The sequence below is a fragment of the Parasteatoda tepidariorum genome, chromosome 3, assembly GCF_982258835.1.
Source record: "Parasteatoda tepidariorum strain Cologne lab strain chromosome 3, Ptep-v5.0, whole genome shotgun sequence".
Lineage (NCBI taxonomy): Eukaryota > Metazoa > Arthropoda > Arachnida > Araneae > Theridiidae > Parasteatoda > Parasteatoda tepidariorum.
The window spans coordinates 38,172,584-38,192,272 of record NC_141757.1 but is presented as its reverse complement, the minus strand read 5'-3'; the positions used below and the strand labels follow the sequence as shown (position 1 = coordinate 38,192,272).

At 30.5% G+C, this 19,689-nt stretch overlaps 1 protein-coding gene across 1 annotated transcript; it reads right to left on the bottom strand.

The window, feature by feature from the left end:
• Positions 1-1,729: 1,729 nt before the first annotated feature.
• LOC147813752 (uncharacterized) lies at positions 1,730-14,994 on the bottom strand. Its single transcript, XM_087160081.1, has 3 exons — positions 13,639-14,994; positions 7,864-7,942; positions 1,730-1,833 (listed from the first exon to the last, which is right to left on the bottom strand). The coding sequence occupies exons 1-3, from the start codon at positions 14,992-14,994 to the stop codon at positions 1,730-1,732; spliced, it is 1,539 nt and encodes a 512-aa protein (XP_087016207.1).
• Positions 14,995-19,689: the final 4,695 nt, after the last annotated feature.

Here is a 19,689-nt window from a genome sequence, read left to right as displayed (position 1 = left end):
AGCGTACATGCTATTACTTTTATTAAGTCTTGCTAACCAGTGCTCTTCATTTCCCACAAATCAAGTTAGACAGGAAATGATTTTACTACCAGTTTTTCCACTTTTACAGGATCCAAACAATCCTTTACCAGGACTGAAAACAAGGCGGAATGCATAACTCCTTAGTTAATTACTTTATCTCGTTTATTTTTTAATATATTTTTTTATTTTATTTATTATTATTTTTTTTTAAAGTTCTATATGCACTAGACATGCCAACTTGCTGCGGACTGTGGATAAATATTTTGGAATGGTAGGATTTTAATGCATGATTCTTGAGTTAGTGAATTCGATTTAAAGGGTTTATACTCACCACCACTTCTAAATAATTCAAACGCTTATGTGATACGCCACTTTGTCACTGTTAAGCCATGTTCAGTCGTTCAAAAAGTTGGCGAAATGATCCGAAACACGGCAAATTTTAGTATATAGTTTTTGAACCGAACTTAACCTTTCCAGGAACAGCAATTTTCGATTGTTCCACGCCGGTTATAAAGCAAAATATAAATAAATAATGAACATCAGTGCATGTTATAAACGTTAAATACAATCTTGTTAGTCACAGATATTTCTCGAACTCAAATTATTGTAAAATGAGATTACAATGATTTTCTTACCAGCTTTTTTCTATTTTCAATCTTTATATAAATAACATTTTGCGTGGTAGTGAGCTATCTAAATTATCTAGCATCAAGTACAAAATGCTAATTGCATACCTGCCAACTTTTAATCCCTTCAATTACGATTTTTCCCACTGGTATTAAAATGGAATTAAAATTTCAATTTTAAGCAACGAAATAGGTTGTAATTGAAAATGCTTGAACTGAAGTAGTTGAGAGTGGGAAGTAGTTGAGAGGGGTTACGCATATTAATATATATGCGTAAGTTTTTTAAAAATGGTGGTGATCAAAATCATTTAAAAATTAAGTTTATAAAGGAAAAAATAGTATATATTTACTACCACTTTAAATATAAAAATAAAATTTTACGCCAAATGCGTAAAAGTTGGCAGGTATGTAATTGCTCCGGATTCAAAAAATTCTTTGAGAATAAAAGTAGAGAATTGCAAAATGAAATTGACAAATTTTCGGTTAATTTTACAAACTTTTTGAAACGCTTAGCACGTTTTAATCGTAACAAAGTGGCGTATTACGTAAGCCTTTGAATTATTTAAAGTAGTGGGGAGTAAAATTTCTAAATATCGAATTTACTAAACTAAGAATTACAGATTAAAATACTACCACTCGAAAATATTTGTCCGCTGTTTATAGCAAGTTGCCATCTCTGCAATGCACCTTTTATTCGAACGAAGAAGACTATCTGTAACCACCATTACGCATTGAAATTTATAATATAATTTTAGAGAGTAACCTCCAAACTAAATACCTACATTACATACAAGAAAAAGAAGTAGTAAACGTTTCTGCTGGAGAAAAAAAAAGGTAGAAATGAAATATTCTTACTACCAGTTTATCTTTCCCAGATAAGTATCTAGTCTAGAATCTAGATAATGCAAAACTTCAAGCTCCATCATAGATATCTTGATGTCTAAATTTTTTTTTACCGTTGATTTGGGTTAGAAAAATATTTGATTGCTTTTCCGATGACCACAATATCCATCTTGTCCGAAACAGAAAAATACTTTTTTGTAACCAGCAATTTTCGCCGTGGGAGGGTACAGCCCCACACCTCACTGGTGCTCTGGTGCAGATGATGAGTGATGGATGATTTTAACCTGTACCTTAAGTATGGCAGTACTAAGACTGTAGGACATACAATCTCGGGACAAAGTATCTACAAATACAATGGAAAAATGCTTTCAGAAAGAGGGATTTCCAAGCACTCAAGTGGAAAGTGATGAAGAAATCATCTTTCCATTTGACCATGCAGAAGAAGTCGCTCCTGGGATGGACTTTAACGATTATGTCACACGGGATGACGGACTGTCCATCTGTGCAACTAAAGTTATTGAAATTTTTGATTTATCGGAAACAATGATTGTAATACAGAAATCGATAATAAAACACCTTAAAAAAGTTTACTTCCTCTGATGCTTTACATTGTCTGGAAAAATATACTTATTGCTACAGGATTTAAATGACGCAATATTTTTTTCTATCATCATAACGTTGAAAAAGAATTTTTCCAATCAAAGATCGAACTTTTGATGTTAAAAATAAGGAGAATGTTTCTAAATAAACCGGTGTAAGCAGTATTTGAAAATAATAATTTTAACTATCGCATATTATCAAATGATTATCTTTAAAGTAAACTTTTTTCCTGTGATATGGAAAAACCATTTAAATCGAGAGCATACGCTGGTGTTTCATTGTAATTTAATACTTTTAAGTACTATAATAAAATAGAGAGAAAAGTTTAGTATATATATATATGCTTAAAATATTTAAATGTAGTGGTAGTAAAAAATAATTTAAATCACTTTTAATTGAAAAAAAAAAAGAATAACAACGCCTGAATTTCGCTATCACATTAAATATAAAAATAAAATCTTCTAACTAATCCGGTCACCATAAAAATGCTGTAGTACCAGAGATGCCAACTTGCTACAGACAGCAAATATATATTTTAAAGTGGTAGTTTATCAATTGTGATTCTTGGTTTAATAAATTAAATTTAGTAGATTTAAATCCACCACTATTTCTAAATAATTCGCAGCCTTGTATAATTCACTATTTTATAGTACTTATGTCATGCCTTTTAAAAAGCAATAAAAAATAGTCAAATATTTTCAGAATTTACTTTGTAGTTATTTACCGTTTTTTATTTTATTATTTTGGCGTGTCTGGAGCAGATGGTTTCTCTGTAGTACCTTTAAATACCTTAATTAATCACGGGATGATCATTAATGCGCTACCGTTAAGAGTGATCAACATTCGATAACTTAGAGAGAAAAAGTGGATGGTGAATAATTAGATGTATTTTATTGGAAAGGTAATAGTTACATATGGCTCTTTTAAGTATTTAAATGTTACAAAATGATTTTCGCACCAATATTTTTAACGCCAATAAAATATTATTGCAAAAAAAAGAAATAACTAACAAATTTTGTTAATATATCAAATCAGATCACACTTAAATCAAATTTAGTTAAATTCAAGCTCATTTGTGAAATGTGAGTAAGGAAGAGAGTCATTTTTTCAGATGAAAAACTCAGCCAGCAAGGAAGGTATTACTTAGCGCCATCTATTGAGGAATTCGTATGACGTTTTCAGCTTGGTGCCGCTTTCTGAAAATTGAGTGAAGAATAAAAATACGCCTAACTACTCATTTTATGGAATGATGCAACTAGAAACTTCACTTTCAGTCTATCAATATTTAGAAGTCTTAATCATAATCGTTGCAAGTATTAAAACAGTGTCTATTACCTTAAAGCAGATATAAAACAAAATAATTTTAATGGTGTTAGAAAAATGTCGAAACATGACACATATAGTGTAATGTTTGAAGAAAGAAATTTAAATCAATTTACTAAACAAAAAATAATATATTAGAACATAAAATTTGGGAGAAATTTTTTCGCGAAGTCTATAAAAATGACAGCCCTAACTAGATATACTGATTCAGTTAAAATTTTATGATTTCTCGATCTTTTTTTGAAACTTCTAAAAATTTCAGATAAAAAAAAGTTACAAAAATTATTAATTAATTTAGTCTATTAATTAATTTAATCTATTTATAATTTTAACTACAGCATATAGCTTTAACAAGAGTATTGATTTTCTCCGATATAGCGCTGTACCTAAACTGTTTTATTATCTCTTCAAAATATTTTTTTTCTATCCACAAAAAAATTCTATAGTCATGTAAAGAGGAACCAAAGTGAATAATTAATTTAATTATTATCTTAATTGCAGCATAAGATCTTTAAAGGATCTTTTCTTAAGATAAGATATTTTTCTTATGTGGATGTATATGTATTTAAGCTGTTTTAATTATTTTTATAATTACTTTATTGCATGGTATTTTATTAACAAATTTACTTAATTAGTTATTTCTTATTTCTAAAACTCACACCAAAATTAAAACATTTAGTTCTATATACTAATCAGAACTAGAAATTTTACTTCCCGCAGTGGACTGATAATTAAGACACGGTTCCCAGCAGATCACCGAAGTCAAGCATCACTGGCTACGGTCAGTGTGCGGGTGGGTGACCACTTGGATCAGTCTGCGTAGGGACTGAGGGTGTGCGGAATTGGTCCTCGTTAAACTGTGCTAACGTAAAGTGCTCGACTTCGCGCGCAGGTCGTCGGGCTACCGAAGCGGGGGTGCCATCCCCTCCGCAGAGGATCAAAATTGTGATGGCATGGCTTCGGATCATCCTCCGGTATGTTTCCCAGACCGTCGCCAATAGCCCATTGTGCAGCTCTAGTGCGACGTAAAATAACAACAACAAATAGAAATTTTACCACAATTGTTAAATTTAATTGAAAATATAAATTTGATTTAATGTATAAAAATGAAAAATTACAAATAAATAAACTGATAAATAATAAAATTGAATTCAATTTTAATTTGTAATATACTATAGAATTCTGGTCATGAATATATACTATTCAATTACAGAAATTCTTCTTATAACTTACAGTCAGAGATGCCAACTTGCTCCGGACAGCAAATTAATATTTTAAAGTGGTAGTTTATCAATTGTGATTCTTGGTTTAATAAATTCAATTTAGTAGATTTTTATCCACCACTATTTCTAAATAATTCATAGGCTTAAATAATTCACCACTTCATAACACCTATGTCACGCTATGCCCTTTATAAAGCAAGCAAAATTAGTCAAATATTTGCTAATTTACTTTCTAGTTATTTACCGTTTTTTTTAATTATTTTGGCGCGTCCGGAGCAGTTGGCATCTCTGCCTACAGTCTACATCCTACTTAAAAATTTTAAGTCTAGTCGAAAACTTCTTTAAATAGTGTGGCAATTCTTTTTCTTTTAAGAAGCGTTAAAACTTCACAGCTTATTTCTTCATCTTTACTTTGCCGTAAACCATTAAATTAAAGAAACCAGAAAAAGGAAAAATTTAATATCCGCCGAATTTCCGTTGTGTGGCTTCACACATCCCTGTCTTAGAATTTCGCCAATTGGCGCAATGAAGGAGAAAAGAAAGATGAAGTTGATCATCAGTTCCTTATGATCCGGGATGGTGTGTGTTCGTCGATGCGCCCCAACTGACCTTGACTGCGGGCACTAGGTCACCCGTGAGCCCTTTTATCAGGTCACTCATTCACATCAATGAGAGACTTTAGGAATAATAATAAGGATGTTGATGAGGTGAAATCAACCTTTAACCCTTGACTCACCGTGATTTTTCTTTAATTGATGCTATTTTTAGTCTCAATAGATCTAGGTTAAAAACGTGCAAGGTCCTATTATGCAACCTAAATAGTGTCGTGTTTTTATTGACATCAAGAGAAATCTAAATATTTTTCAAGCTGTTAAAATGTAATTTGTTTACAATTTGTCATTGAAAAAAAAACGGCTAAAAATTCGTTATAATTTTTTATAACCTCAAGTTTAAAATATTTCAGTTTCGAAAAATCAATATTTTTTGAATTCCAATTTTAATGTCCAATTTCTTTCATTTATTATTTTGTTTAACCCTTTCCCGTCGACTGTCACAAATACGTGCCAGCATAAAACCGTATCAACCAGGGTAAAAAGATAAAACTTTTAATCACAGTAATTCTTTAACAGTTTATTTGTGGGCGGAGTTATAATTGTTTGATTTATTTAATTCACCATTACTTTGTTCAAAATAAAACTAGTTATACTTTGAATTAACATTGATTATAAAAAGATAAAACTTTTAATCAGATTAATTCTTTAGCAGTTTATTTGTGGGCGGAGTTATAATTGTTTGATTTATTTAATTCACCATTACTTTGTTCAAAATAAAACTATTTAGTTATACTTTTAATTAACATTGATTATATACATGATTAAATTAACAATAATTAAAGTAAAAGCAAAGTAACTATGTCAAATTAGCAACGACTACATTTAAGTTACTGTTTTTTATTTAATTACATTCTGATTTTGTACGAATGCTTTTCTGAATCACCCGTCCCCAAGGGGTTAATTTTCTATAGGAAGATTGTATTGACGTTCATCTGCATGTTTTATTTATTTCATTTCTATTTTTTGTTATTATATAAATATGTAACAACCTGCTGTCGGTTAGGGGCAGTGTTAAAGATTTCGAGACGGTCGCGATTGCGCACCAGCCGCTTCACTTCTCATTGATCTGAAGTCGGATCTGAGTTGTCTTCAAGCTGCTACCGAGGTTGGAACAAGTGGTATTGTTAGTTTTCAAAAATCTGCAACAAAAATTATGTGCGTTATAGTTTATAATTAGTGAGAACAAAGTAACTTTAAATTTAATTCATAAAGACTAAAACTGGCCGTAAAGTAATTTTTAGAGTATAGTTTCAGGAAAGAGAGGACTTGCAAACTGGTTGTGAGTTAATTATTTATTAGAGTCTGTAGAGTTTTTTTTTTATTAATGTCTAACTTAGATTGCAGATTTTTCTTAAAAATAAATTTAAAAAAAGTGTAAAGAAAAGTATGACATGTTTCGTATATTTTTGGCTGAAATTAGATATAAAGTCTACAGGTCATTTCAATAATTTAAATGAATCTTTTTAACTTCTAACACAGAAAATTGCGTTAATGTGGAATTGTAAAGGCCGTAAATGGCCTCAGGCATCCAGATAATCGTTAATGATAATGACGATTGCTTGATTTAAAACCTATCTTCTTTTTAAAAAGACAGCTCTTTTTTTCCAAAAAGAACAAAAGTTTTAGCATAAGTGAGTCTTTAACAGGACTCCTACACTGAAACAATGTAGTTCTAACCACCGTAGCATTTTAACACGTTGAATGCCACGTTAATTTTACATGGCTTGCCCGTCTGGCCACAACGGTAAATAACTAGAAACTAAATTTGTAAATAATAGACAGATTTTGTTGGTTTTTTAAAAGGTTTAGCATGACATATCGGAAAAAAAGTTGTTGTGAATTATATAAAGAGTTGTGAATTATATAAATCTAAGAATTGCTTAGAAATAGTGGTGGATAAAAATCCACAAAATTGAATTTATTATAACCCAGAATCACAATAAACTACCACTTGAAAATATTTATTCGCTGTCCGGAGCGAGTTGGCATCTCAGTGTATATAAATAAAACTATTTTTGTGTGTTCTATATATTGCATTAATCCTTCAATCCATTTTAGTAACGATAATAATATTTAAAAATTTACTCGAATTATGTGTTTCTAATAATCTTGGCTTCGCCGGTCACCGGTGACCCCTGTGGCACTACGAAAGAACTCAGTGCCGGTCACCAATGACCCCCATGCCATCCAACGTATTAATAACATATTAAACTCAAATCTAGTCAATGCCCGTTTTTCTTTTCTTTTTTTTTAAACTAAAAAGGTAGGTAACAGAATATTCACTTGACACAATAAAAATACGTATTGGAGTTTTAATTTATACAAATGTTCTTCTACAATTAGATATTATACTCAAGTATTAGGTCGTCAAAAAAGTTCGTGCCAATTCTCGATAGGTGGAGCTCCCAAAGGTTCCGTAAAATATTCGGGTTATAGCAACATTTATACTACAAAACTTATTTCTTGTGTTTAAAATTGAATTATTAAACTTAATCGATTAGTACAAAGATTCGGAAATTTATGTCGTAGTTTGATATGTTCCAGATAAATATTATCTATATTAAAGAAGTAGTTGCCTCGATTTAAATAGACCACTAGAATATTTTGACGTACCTTTGAGAGCTGGACTATCGAAAATCTGCATCAACTTTTTGGACAACCCAATACATTTGGTGGCTTGGCATTGACCCAGCTGAGAAATTAGAGAGTTGGTTATCATATCATATTTAACTTTTCGGGATTAATAAAAGAGTAATAACTACCGAGACTTGTTGTAAGGTACATTCAGGAATGTTTCCTTTTTGTAGAAAAAACTTCTGACTTTTTTTTTGTCGTTATTCCTTCCGTAAACTGCCAGCTTTTGCTTTTTTTTCGAGGTACAAGAGCCCTGAATATCCCCCATCCCCCTATTCAAGAACCTTCTATTTCGAATTGATGAAAATTCCAAATTCAATTCAGCCACAGCCATTTTTCTTAGTGACGGGTTTTTATCTAAATACTTTAACCCTTTAATGGGCCATTTATTTCTAGTAAAGGTAAATTAAAGTATTTTTGGAATTGAAATTGTTTTAAGAATAGTAATTGATGCAAGAAAAAAATCTCATTTAGTTCATAAAAATGCCATTTTTGGTGGTAAGTATATTTAACACGACCTATTAGGATCTTATTGAATTTAATTTTTCGTTATTTATGAAATAAATTTCATAAATGCTACAAACTTCAAAAGAAATTATGTATTTTATAACTTTTATACGTGTTTTCTTAAATTAACAAATGGTTACCAATTTTATTCAAACGCACTTCAAGAAAGCTGAAGTTATTAACAAATGAGTTGGTAAGAAAAAAAGTGGTAAAAAAGTTCCCCGTGGGCCTTAAAAAGTGGTGGTAAGTATATTTACCACGGCCTTAGAAAGGGTTAACCCCTCAAACTCAAATTAATGTACTCAACGCATCAATATGAACTGTGTCACTCCGCACCCCTTCGGAGGGTAGGCGTGAGATCGAAGGAATTCGAGATGATCATTGATTTTTCAAATATTCTAGATAATTTGTATATACGTAAGTATTTTAAATAGCTTTTTCTTATCCCATGTTATTTTTAGTATTTTCTTTATCTTATCATGTATCTTATTACATTATCATTTGTTTACATTTCGCACCCTTCTCACCCCACCCTCTTCTCTCATTTTATATTGTTCAATTTAGATGAGAAGCAGATATGTCTTCTGTCTTGGTACTCCGTATCCTATGTTTAAATCGGTAACCCCCATATTCAAAATATATAGTTGCTTTTGCCGATAATTTACTTTTTCCAAATAAATAAATAAATAATATAATAATCGGGCTACTAATATTTTTGTCCTATCAAAAAAACGAACCGTCAAGCAATAACTGTAAAACAGATATAGGAATAAGCTGGCTTCTTAAATAACTGAGCACAAGTTTCGCGTTTGGATAAAGTACTTTATTCGGTACAGAAAAAAGTAAATATTTCAAGGAAGTTCGGGCATTTTAGAGTATAGAGATTTTAGCTATCTTTTTTCCCTTCTCACTATTTTTTTCGGCATCCGTTTAATATTTTTAGATTTAACTTTTTACTACACATATCTCGTTTGCCCGTTGGCAAAAATGACAGAGATGCAGAGTGTGAAATGCATCCGGGCCCGGGGCAAATATGGCCCGGTTAAAGGTCATTCAAAAAAAAATTTTTATATTTTTGTTCGAAACTTCGGTAAAAATAAAACTTTAAGCGTTAAGAATTTTTAAATAAAATTTCGTATATGTTTTTCTTTTAGGTTTTGTATACGAATTTAAAAATGAAAAAGACTTATATTACAGAATTTTATTGGAATGTAACGAATAATCCCTAGAAAACTAAACCGAAAAATATGCTTAAAATAAAAATTCGTTCTATTTCGCAGTATGAATAGGAGAAAAGCTGGTTTATTTTTAGCAACACGTGCAAATACAAATGGATGAACAATAACGTATGAATGATAAAAACAAAAATTTGTTAGAGAAATTAAAAAGGCTCATTTGCCAGTAAAAATTATGGAGCGGAAATTAATAATGAAAAAAAAAAAAGAAAATGACGAGATTTAAGTACACACATTACCACCTTTAGCCACTAACAGCTCCTCGGCTACCGTGGTTTTGTATTGTTTCTTCCTCTTAAATTTATTCTTATTAAATTGTATTCTTTCATTAGCAATTGAGCTTTTTCTTGCTTTTTTTTCTTCTTCTTTCATCATTTACAGTTTCACGTTAAAGTGAAAGATATCGACCTTCTTATTATTTAAGCAAAAATAAATTTTATTTTCAAGAAAATTTGCTTAGCAGTTTCCGCTTTTTACATCTCTTAATTCTCGAAATGTATGCATACGAGTCAATAAATATCCATACCTAAGGTTATATTTAGGTTGATTTCAAAAATAGATATCTTACGAAGATATAAATTTAATCAAAAAATAATAAATATCCGAAACGATTATCAGTTTCATGTTTTCATTAATATCTAAACTGTGCAATAGAAAAATCAATGAAAGCGACAAAAAATTTAAGATGGAGATTTTAATATACTTGGCATCTTCGTTTCATAAGCTATATACAGCTTATATTTTTGCGGAAATAATTTTTTTTTTTATCAGTTATTTAAAATTCGATATTAGATTTCATAGTATTAGCAATAGAAAGAAAATAGTTGTCAAGCCATTTTTATCGAAATCTGTTGTTTTTTTGAATGCACGGCAGAAAACTTAACTATAGTTCATTTAGCATATTACAGCAGACGAATTGTATGTGTCAATTATAAAATACTTTTTTTTTTAAAAATTACCGATATCAAATTTACCGAATTTTTTTTAAATTACCGATATTTTAATTACAAATACCAATTTTTTTAAACAAAAAATGGCTAACATACAATTTTTTATTAACTAAAACAAAAAGACTCTTAATTTACGTTATTTTTATTATTAATAATACTATTTTATTTCATTACCGTCGTTGAACAGCCAACATCAATTTTGAGTTTTACGACTTTTCAATGCCGTAACCTTGTATCTTTGAACCCAATCCAGAAGAGAGGGGAACTCCAGGATAACAAATTTTGAGAAATTTTGCCTTCGGGGAGAATTTTTCGATGGCACTAACTCGCATTTGCGCTACATGGAGAGGAAAGCCACAAAAACCTCCCATGGTTAGGCTGACAGCAAAGGGGACTCTAACCCATGATCCGTCTACCATTGAGGATAATTTACGTTAGTACTGTGTCACTAGAGTTCTGTCATTATAAATAAAGGAATAAATAGTGAAAAAAATCGATAAGAAGAAAACTGAAGACAGCAAGAACAAGTAAAAAAAGTCGGAGATGACAAGATACTCGCAAATATGCACATAATAATAATCTAAATCATTTTCAAAAATTTTGCAGCAAAAATATGAAAAATTGGTATTAACAAAGCGTTTATAATGATTTTCTCTAAAAGCAAATTATCAAAACTTTTCAATTAACGTTTTCTTAAAAAGTAAAGAAAAAGTATGATACAGGGAATATGAATTTATTATAAACAAATTAATTAATAGCATAAAACAAAATGACAAAAAAATACAAAGTAAGAAAGAAAGAGACACAATAGAACTAGAGTTCCATAAATATGAATAGACAGTAAAAAAATAAATAAATAATCGAGGCTTAATAGATAAGTAGTCACTGAAGATAAAAAGATCTAAGAAGAAAATTTGGAGCTAATAAGATGCTCTCAAGCGTGCACACAATAATAATTTAAATCATATGCAAAAATTTCGAAGCAAAAATATCGAAAATTGGCTTTTAAAAAAAGTTTATAGTGAATTTCTCTGAAAACAAACTATCAAGAATTAAACATGTTGTAAACATAATTAAAACATGTTTTTTATTTAAAAAAAAGTAGGAAAACAGTGTGACGCAAAAGAATTAAAAGTTCCATCATTGTAAATAAAAGAATTAAGAGTTCCATCATTATAAATAAGAGAATTAAGAGTTCCATCATTATAAGCAAAGAATAAAAAAATTTAAAAAAAAGGCTTAATAGATATGAAGAAAATTGAAGATAACAAGATAAAGAAAGAAAACTCGCTAATATTGAGTTGCTGGCCAACATGAAATTGATTAGAGTTCAATTTGTAAAACTTTCGCGGCTTAAATACCAAACATTGTCAAAAAAATTATAATTAATTTATGTTAGAAAATAAAATATCTTTTTGTCAGGAACATCTCCGTACTTTTAAAGAAACATTTTAAAACTAAAGAATGCTCTTTAAAAAATACTGAAAAAATGAGACACACAATAGAACTTGAATTCCATCATTTTAAACAAAGGGATAAATGGTAAAAGACTTAACAGATAAAGTATTAAACTGAAGATAACAAGATCCTGCAGGAAAAGTCACCAATTCTCTTATTCAAATGCTGGCAAATGTGCCATGAAATTAAAAGAGGTTAAGAAAAGTTGGCAGATGGCGATGAAAGTGATTGAAATCGGACACAATGAAAAGAAGAATGATGCATGCATTAAGAATTAGCTTTGTATTCTGGGGACATTATGGATTGAAATAACTTTTCTTTAAAATGTTACAAAACTGAAAAGAAAAATTGGAAAATTCTAAAAAAAGTTGCGCGTAAATTGATCATTATAAATTACTTTTTATGTTGATGACACCTTCATAGAATTCAAACCTTATCGCTTTCAGAAGAAGCTCTCTCTCTCCCTAGTAAACAGAGATGCCAACTTGCTCCGGACAGCGGATAAATATTTTCGAATGATATTCTTTTAAAATATGATTCTTGATTTAGTAAATTCGTTTTCTAGGGTTTTTACTCACCAATTACTTCTGAATAATATAAAGGCTTACGTGACACGCCACTCTGTAACAGTTATGTTGTGTTGCACCTTTTAAAAAGTTGGTAAAATTAACCGAAAATCCGCAAATTTAAGTTAGTAGTAGTTCTGTACCGTTCTTTTTTTTTTTTTTTTTTTTTTTTTTTAACATTTTTACGAATCCGGAGCATTTGGAGTAAAGCTAAATTCACAGGGATGCCAACTTGCTCCGCTTTGTAAAATAGTATTTTCGAGTGGTAGCGAAATTTGAGTTACTTTTAGTTTAGTATTTTTCATTTTAATTAATGTTTTCATCACTAAATAACAATTTACTGGTTACTCGATTAAAAAGTAGGCATAACTATCTTTCTTTAACGAATTTTACTACATAATTTCCTACCACTTTATTAAAACTATCCCAGGTAGCGGAGCATTTGGCATCCCTGAATTCATGTTTGAGCTATCAGAACTATAATTGTTAGAACATATTTTTTCTCAGTAAATATATCCTTTCTGTAAAAAATTTTATAGAGTGGTAGACATTTAAAAACCAAAGCTTTCAGAATTTTTTGTAATTTTGCCAACATTTTAAACGCCTCACCACTGAAGAGCTGGAACTAAGTGGAAAATAATTTTAAATTAATAAAAAAAATATATATGTTGTTGTTGTTTCTAATCCCCAAGAGGTCCATCCCAATTAGACCAATTCCATAAGTCCAAAAATGTCCAGGAAGTCTAAAAACAGATGAGGTTTTGAAAAAACCTCGTCGATCTTAAAATCGATACAGTTTAGAATATACTCGGGCGAAGCCTGAGCAGTCCTACATTTAGTGCAAAGTCCAAAAGTCTTTTGCCCCTGAACATACGAGAGACACCTCAAGTGTCCACTTGCAAAGCGAGATAAACAAGTCTGCTGGCTTCTAGGTCCCTCAAAAAGCAAGGCACTTCCAGGTCGTTTTCTGAAATACCAACTATGCGGAGGAGGAACCCTCCAGAGGTCCATAAACATTTTTTTGCACTCTGAAAAGACCTCGTTGAAAGTGGAAGGTAGATCTGGCTGTAGAGGTTCCAAAGAAGCATCTTTAGCCAGTGAGTCCGCCATCTCGTTACCTTTGATTCCAACGTGTGATGGAATCCATTGCAAGTGTACTCCAAAGTCCGCAGAGAGCCTGAAGAGCATCCCCAAAATTGAAGCCGCAGCCCTGTCTCTAACATTCCTCCAGTTGCTAAGGTGTTGGATTGAAGATTTGCTATCCGTCAGTATCCATATATGCTTAAAGTCAGGCTCAGCAATATTCTCAACATGTCTTAGGCCATTTTCAATCGCAATAAGCTCAGATCTGAAAACTGAGCAAAATTCAGAATTTCTAATTTTGAGACTCAATGTGTACGTGGGTGTTTTAATAAAAACCCCACTACCTGAATGACCTTCGTCGCTCTTGCTGCCATCTGTGTATAGTTGTAAAGCATCTGATGGTATTTGGCTAATAGTTTCAAGAGCCATTTGTTTCATAAATTCTGGGTTGTCTTTACTTTTGTAGGCCGGGTACAACAGCTCCGTATGGAAATGGATACCTGAAAAATCAGTAACAGGGCTAAAACGTGACCTCAAGGAGTGAGGCTCAATTCGGCAGGGATATTGCAAGTCTACAAGATGACTTGAAACAGCCAAAGAGAAGGGACTGTTTCTCTTCAGTCTATGGTTATTTTTCCAATTTTTGAGATAGTAAGAGGTTCTGTTCTGGTCACCAAAACTGATGAGCTTATTGTAGTATTTCTTGAGACTGGAGTTCCTTCTCATGTATAACGGTTGGAGTTCAGATTCAAACAGAACAATTTTATCTGGACAGCTACGCCTCAAACCTGTAATAATTTTTGCAGCACTAATTTGGACTCTTTCCAATCTATTCAGGTTTGTCTCTGAAGCACAGGAATAAATAGGTGCCCCATATTCCAGTATGGGTCTAATAAGTGCAGTGTATGTTAATTTCAAAGTTGTAGCATCTGCTCCCCAGTCTTGCCCAGAAATATATTTTAGGATATTTAACCTCTTTCTACACCTCGATTCCAGCAGTTCGATGTGCTTATTGCCAAGAATCTCCTGGTCCATAATAAAACCCAAATATTTTGCATTCTTTTCGTAAGGCAAATTTTGACCGTTAAAACAAATAGTAGGTTTATAATTGTATATGTGCCTATTGGTAGTATAAAAACTAACAACAGATTTAGACGAGTTAAAAACCAGTTTGTGTTTTTGAGCAAAGTCACTCACATCTTTTAGAGTGAGGTTGATATTGTCTTCAATAGTCTTAATGTCAGCGCCAGAGTGCCAGAGGACGACATCATCGGCGAAAATACCAACATTACATCTCTTAGATATCACCATATATGGCAACGTTACTTTTAAAAAGTAACGAGTAAAAGTACAAGTATTTTTAAAAAAAGTAACGAGTAAAAAGTAAAAAGTTCTTGTTTTAAAAAGTAACGAGTAAAAAGTACAAGTAAAAGTACAAGTACTAAACAAAAAAAGTAACGATTTAAAAGTACATTTCTAGGAAATCGAAAATTCAAAGTTACCTGAAATTTCATTGAATAATATTCTTATGTTCTTTAATGTTTTTGCAAAATTGTTGTTATTTATTTAATTATTTTTAATTTTGAAAGTTATGGATATTAATTTATTTTTAAATTCGCAAGAATATTATAATATAATTTTATAATGTAATCGTATAATATAATTTTAAAATCAAATATAATTTTAATATCAAACTTTTTATGGATTTGCACGAAAAAGAAATTTTATCTATTGATTTTAATTTTTAGTTTATTATTTTTATTTATTTAAATTACCATTGATTTAAAATTGTTTTACTCTATAGAAAAGCGTTTTAAAAGCACAAACATAAACAAAGCAAACAGATAGCTTTGTGATCTTTGAGCTAGTAAAAAATAATTGAATGTGTAGTATAAGTTGAAACAGAAGGTATTTAAACACGAAGTTAGCTGTGAATGCATATATATTGCATTCACAGTTTATTTTATTTTTTTTTATATGAAAGCTTACCGAGTTTTAGAAAAAAGTAACGATTTCATTCGATATTTCCGTTACAAATACTTTTACTTTTTCCCTCAAAAAGTAACGAAAGTACAAGTAAAAGTACTAAATTTAAAAAGTAACGAAGTACAAGTAAAAGTACGTACTTTTTACTTGTACCGGCGGTACAAGTAACGAAAGTAAAAGTACTGCCATGTATGGATATCACCCCTTCGATGCCAGCAAAAAATAGGCAAAAGAGCAGAGGCCCCAAGACGGAACCCTGGGGGACTCCCTGGCTGAGTCTAAAATTTCTTGAGAGGGTCTGATTAAATTTAACTCTGATGGTTCTGGCCCTTAAATAATCAGAAATCCAAGGGAGAGCGTTACCTCTAATTCTAAAGTCATCAAAAAGCTTGATTATTAGTTTATTTCGCCACACTCGGTCAAAAGCCTTTGTTAAATCCAAGAATGCAGCCACAGTATGATTAGTGGGCCGCATGTTCTGAGCGTCTCTTACAGTCTGGCAAAAATATAAGATTTGGTCAATCGTACTATGGCCTTTTCTAAAACCAAATATTAAAACAGTAACTTCGCTACCTCTAGAATAAATCTTCACAAAAAGCATAGAAAATGGCAGACATATATATATATACACGGTGGTCCTAAAATATATGTCAAAAATGTAAAGGTATGTAGAGGGGACATAAATAAGCATATTTCGTATAGGATTGTGTGTGCGGTAATGCCGCCTTGAGCCGGTAGGGAATCGAATTTTCTTTTGTCTTTTCAGTTTCCTTTGATTCATACTGCTTTACAAGCTAGTGCTTTAATGTGCCATTACCGCACACACATTCTTATCCGAAATATGCTTATTTATGTCCCCTCTACCTACCTTTACATAACATATATTTTAGGACCAACCTGTATAGATCTGCTTTCTTCTGCTCTTCGAGCAAATTTTTTTTAAAACTTAAAAAACGTAACAACACGATTAATACTCATTTTTCAATGAATATACTGTTGAACCTGCATAACTAAAACATAATATAGAACACTTTGTTTACATTAAATTTACTCTTTTAACTTTTTAATTCTTCCCAGCTTATAGTTCAGACTTTTGTTGTCCACATGAATTTTCATTCGGAAATTTGTAAACAGGTAAGGTTTACTATTTCATGCTTATGACAGCGCTCACGCTTTTTTATTTCATTTCCCGGTTGCCAACGCAAAAAAGAAATGAGTAATTTTTTGTCGCCGTTTAAGAGAAATATATATATTTAAATTTGTGTACTTCAGGAGGAGGCGTTTTGACGTCATAAATTAGAATAGCGATTTTAAAATCGAGAGTTTAGCACTTGCAAATTTAAACTTTCAGTAAGTAGTCAGTAATCAACAGTTATACAGAGTTAATTCAACAATAAAAATAATGTGATAAAAATTAGCTAAAGAAACTGACTTTAAAGAACTTCATTTAAAAACAATTATGAGGCGAAATGCTTTTAATATATATAAAGGGCTGCCGCGGGTGATTAAAATAGGGTATAATATTTAAAAAAAACACAACTACTTCCACTTAGTAGGAATAACATTTACCATGACGCAATGCTCAATTCTATGCCACTATCCACATTAATCAAAAATCGAATATCAATTACTTTTCTTTATAATGCAATAAAATCTGGCGAGCAGCTATTTAAACGATCAAACACTTCGTTTGTTTATTTGTGGCTTGACGTTAGGCTCGCAGAAAATGCCGTTCATGGGTTAAATTTAGTAGGAACAACACAACCTGTGACGTAGGCTATAGTGTACCCAATTGCAAAAAGTGCTCACAGATAAAACTCAAAATTTTTTTAATAAGAAGCCACTAAAAGCAACTTTTATTTAGCATTGTTTGTAAAGTTCTTATTCTACCATAGTAAATTTAATTTTAGTTTTAAATATGATTGATTTGAAATTTAAGTCATAGTGGTAGTTACGATTGAATAATTAAAGGGATAATAAATAAATAAAATTGAATTTAGTTCCTACCACTTTTCACATTTATTATCAATAGTGGCATATCATAACAACTTTCATCACATTGCAACTTTGAAATATGGACCGCTGTGCCCAGCTCGCATAACTAGAGAAAAAGAACCTTGAAATATGTAAATTGTTAAAGAACTCTCCTTCCACATCAATCTTTCCATCACAAATAGATGTATTCTGAAGGATCAAAATTTTGAAGAATGTAGACATTTTATTGGGGGAAAAAAAACGGTGACAAAAAGTAACCTGTTGTTTTTATTCAATTTAAGTCGGCATTTTTTTTTGTTTGTTGACAATCCGCGTGGCGGTTGCTTGTTTTCAGGTCTAGAGTACATATTTGAGAGAATAATTTTACTTTTTTCATATTCATTACTAATTTAATTATTTCTTAAAGAAGGCACATTGGAAATTTTTTTTTTTGCAATAAGCATATGTTCAATCTCTAAGTCTGTAATTTTTTTTTAAAATTTAAAATGTCATGTTAATAAAGAGTTGTCATTGTTGCTAAATGTTTACCTGAATTTTTTAAATTTAAAATGTAAAAAATTAAAAGTAAAATTTTTTTCTACATGAAATGCAACTTTTAGTTCTCCTGGAATCAATAAGAAAAACCTTTTCTTACTCGGTTACCACATAGTAGCCTAGTAATTGCGTTGAATATTGAAAAATTATGCGTATTAATTTGAAAATTTGTGATTTTCTGATTAATTCCGGATGATGTATTTGTAGCATTTAATAAGAATATCTCTTGGTCTTTTTTTTCTTCGGATTTCTGACAGATTTCATTTTTATATTTAATGTGGTAGCAAAATTTATACATTCCTACATCATTCTCATTTGAAAAAAAAATTTCAACATTTTCTCAAATAAGAATAAATGCATACCTGCCAACTCTTCCGGAAGATTTTATTTTCATATTTAAAGTGGTAATAATTATATACTATTTTTTCTTTTATAATCTTAATTTTTAAATGATATTGATCACCACTATTCTTACAAAAATTAAGCACATATATTAATATGCGTTACTATCATGGTTGTCAACTTAAGTTTTCTCAAATACAACGTACTTGTTTGCTTAAAATTGAAGTTTTAATTCCATTTTAATACCAGTGGAAAAAATAATAATGGAAGGGATTAAAAGTTGGCAGGTATGTAAATGTATATAAAAATTGTGTTTACAAAAATCTTTTTTAAAATTACTTTTACTACCACTGCATTAAATAATTTAAATATATTTGTAATAAGCTTGTTAACTTTATATTAATGAGAAACTGAACTTTATACTAATGAGAAACAGAATTTCCACGTTCTACTAAAATTGCATAAAGTGCTAACTCTAAAAATTCAAAATTTCATTAAAAGTAATTAAAAATAGCAACTATTTAAAGGATTTTTTTTCAGTTTACTATTGAAAGACAATGCAAAAAATGTTTGTATAAGAGTAATGTGATTCATAGTTATAGATACAAATGAATAATTAAAGCGATAATAAATAAATAAAAGTGAATTGAGTTTCTACCACTTTTTACATAAATAGTCACCTGTGGCATCCCTGTGAGTATAAATATAGCAAAAGCTTTTAGAAATTCCGAGATGCAAACTTATTCGCTTTGTAAAAAAAAGTATATTCTGAAGTTGTAATGTATACCTTTAATGCATTTCGCCAAATATTTTTAAAGTCAGTATGTTTAACTAAATTTTGTCAATATTAACTTTTTATAGTCGTAAATTGTTTTTAATATGAATTTTAAAAATATCCAATAAAAATAATTTTATCCAAGCAAAAAAAGGTTAGCTAAAAGTATTAAATAAAAAGGACCTATCGATATAGGCCTAGTGACTCATTGAGTTTATGGAAAAGTGGCTACTAAATAATTTTAGTTTACCGGCCTCTGGCTACTAACAGAAAATTTCAATTTTCAGGTCATTTAATTATTCAATTATTGGCAAATACCATACCACTTTCTTTAATAAAAGAATCTTTCACATTAAGGTGACGTGTGTTTTCGC

Excerpts from the sequence above, each read along its gene's own strand:
- LOC147813752 (XM_087160081.1), bottom strand. The coding sequence starts at position 14,994 with ATGGTGATATCTAAGAGATGTAATGTTGGTATTTTCGCCGATGATGTC. Across the intron at positions 7,943-13,638 it reads TACCTTCCACTTTCAACGAG|CTGGGTCAATGCCAAGCCAC; the intron begins GTCTTTTCAGAG and ends CTAATTTCTCAG. Across the intron at positions 1,834-7,863 it reads CGATAGTCCAGCTCTCAAAG|ATACTTTGTCCCGAGATTGT; the intron begins GTACGTCAAAAT and ends TTGTATTTGTAG.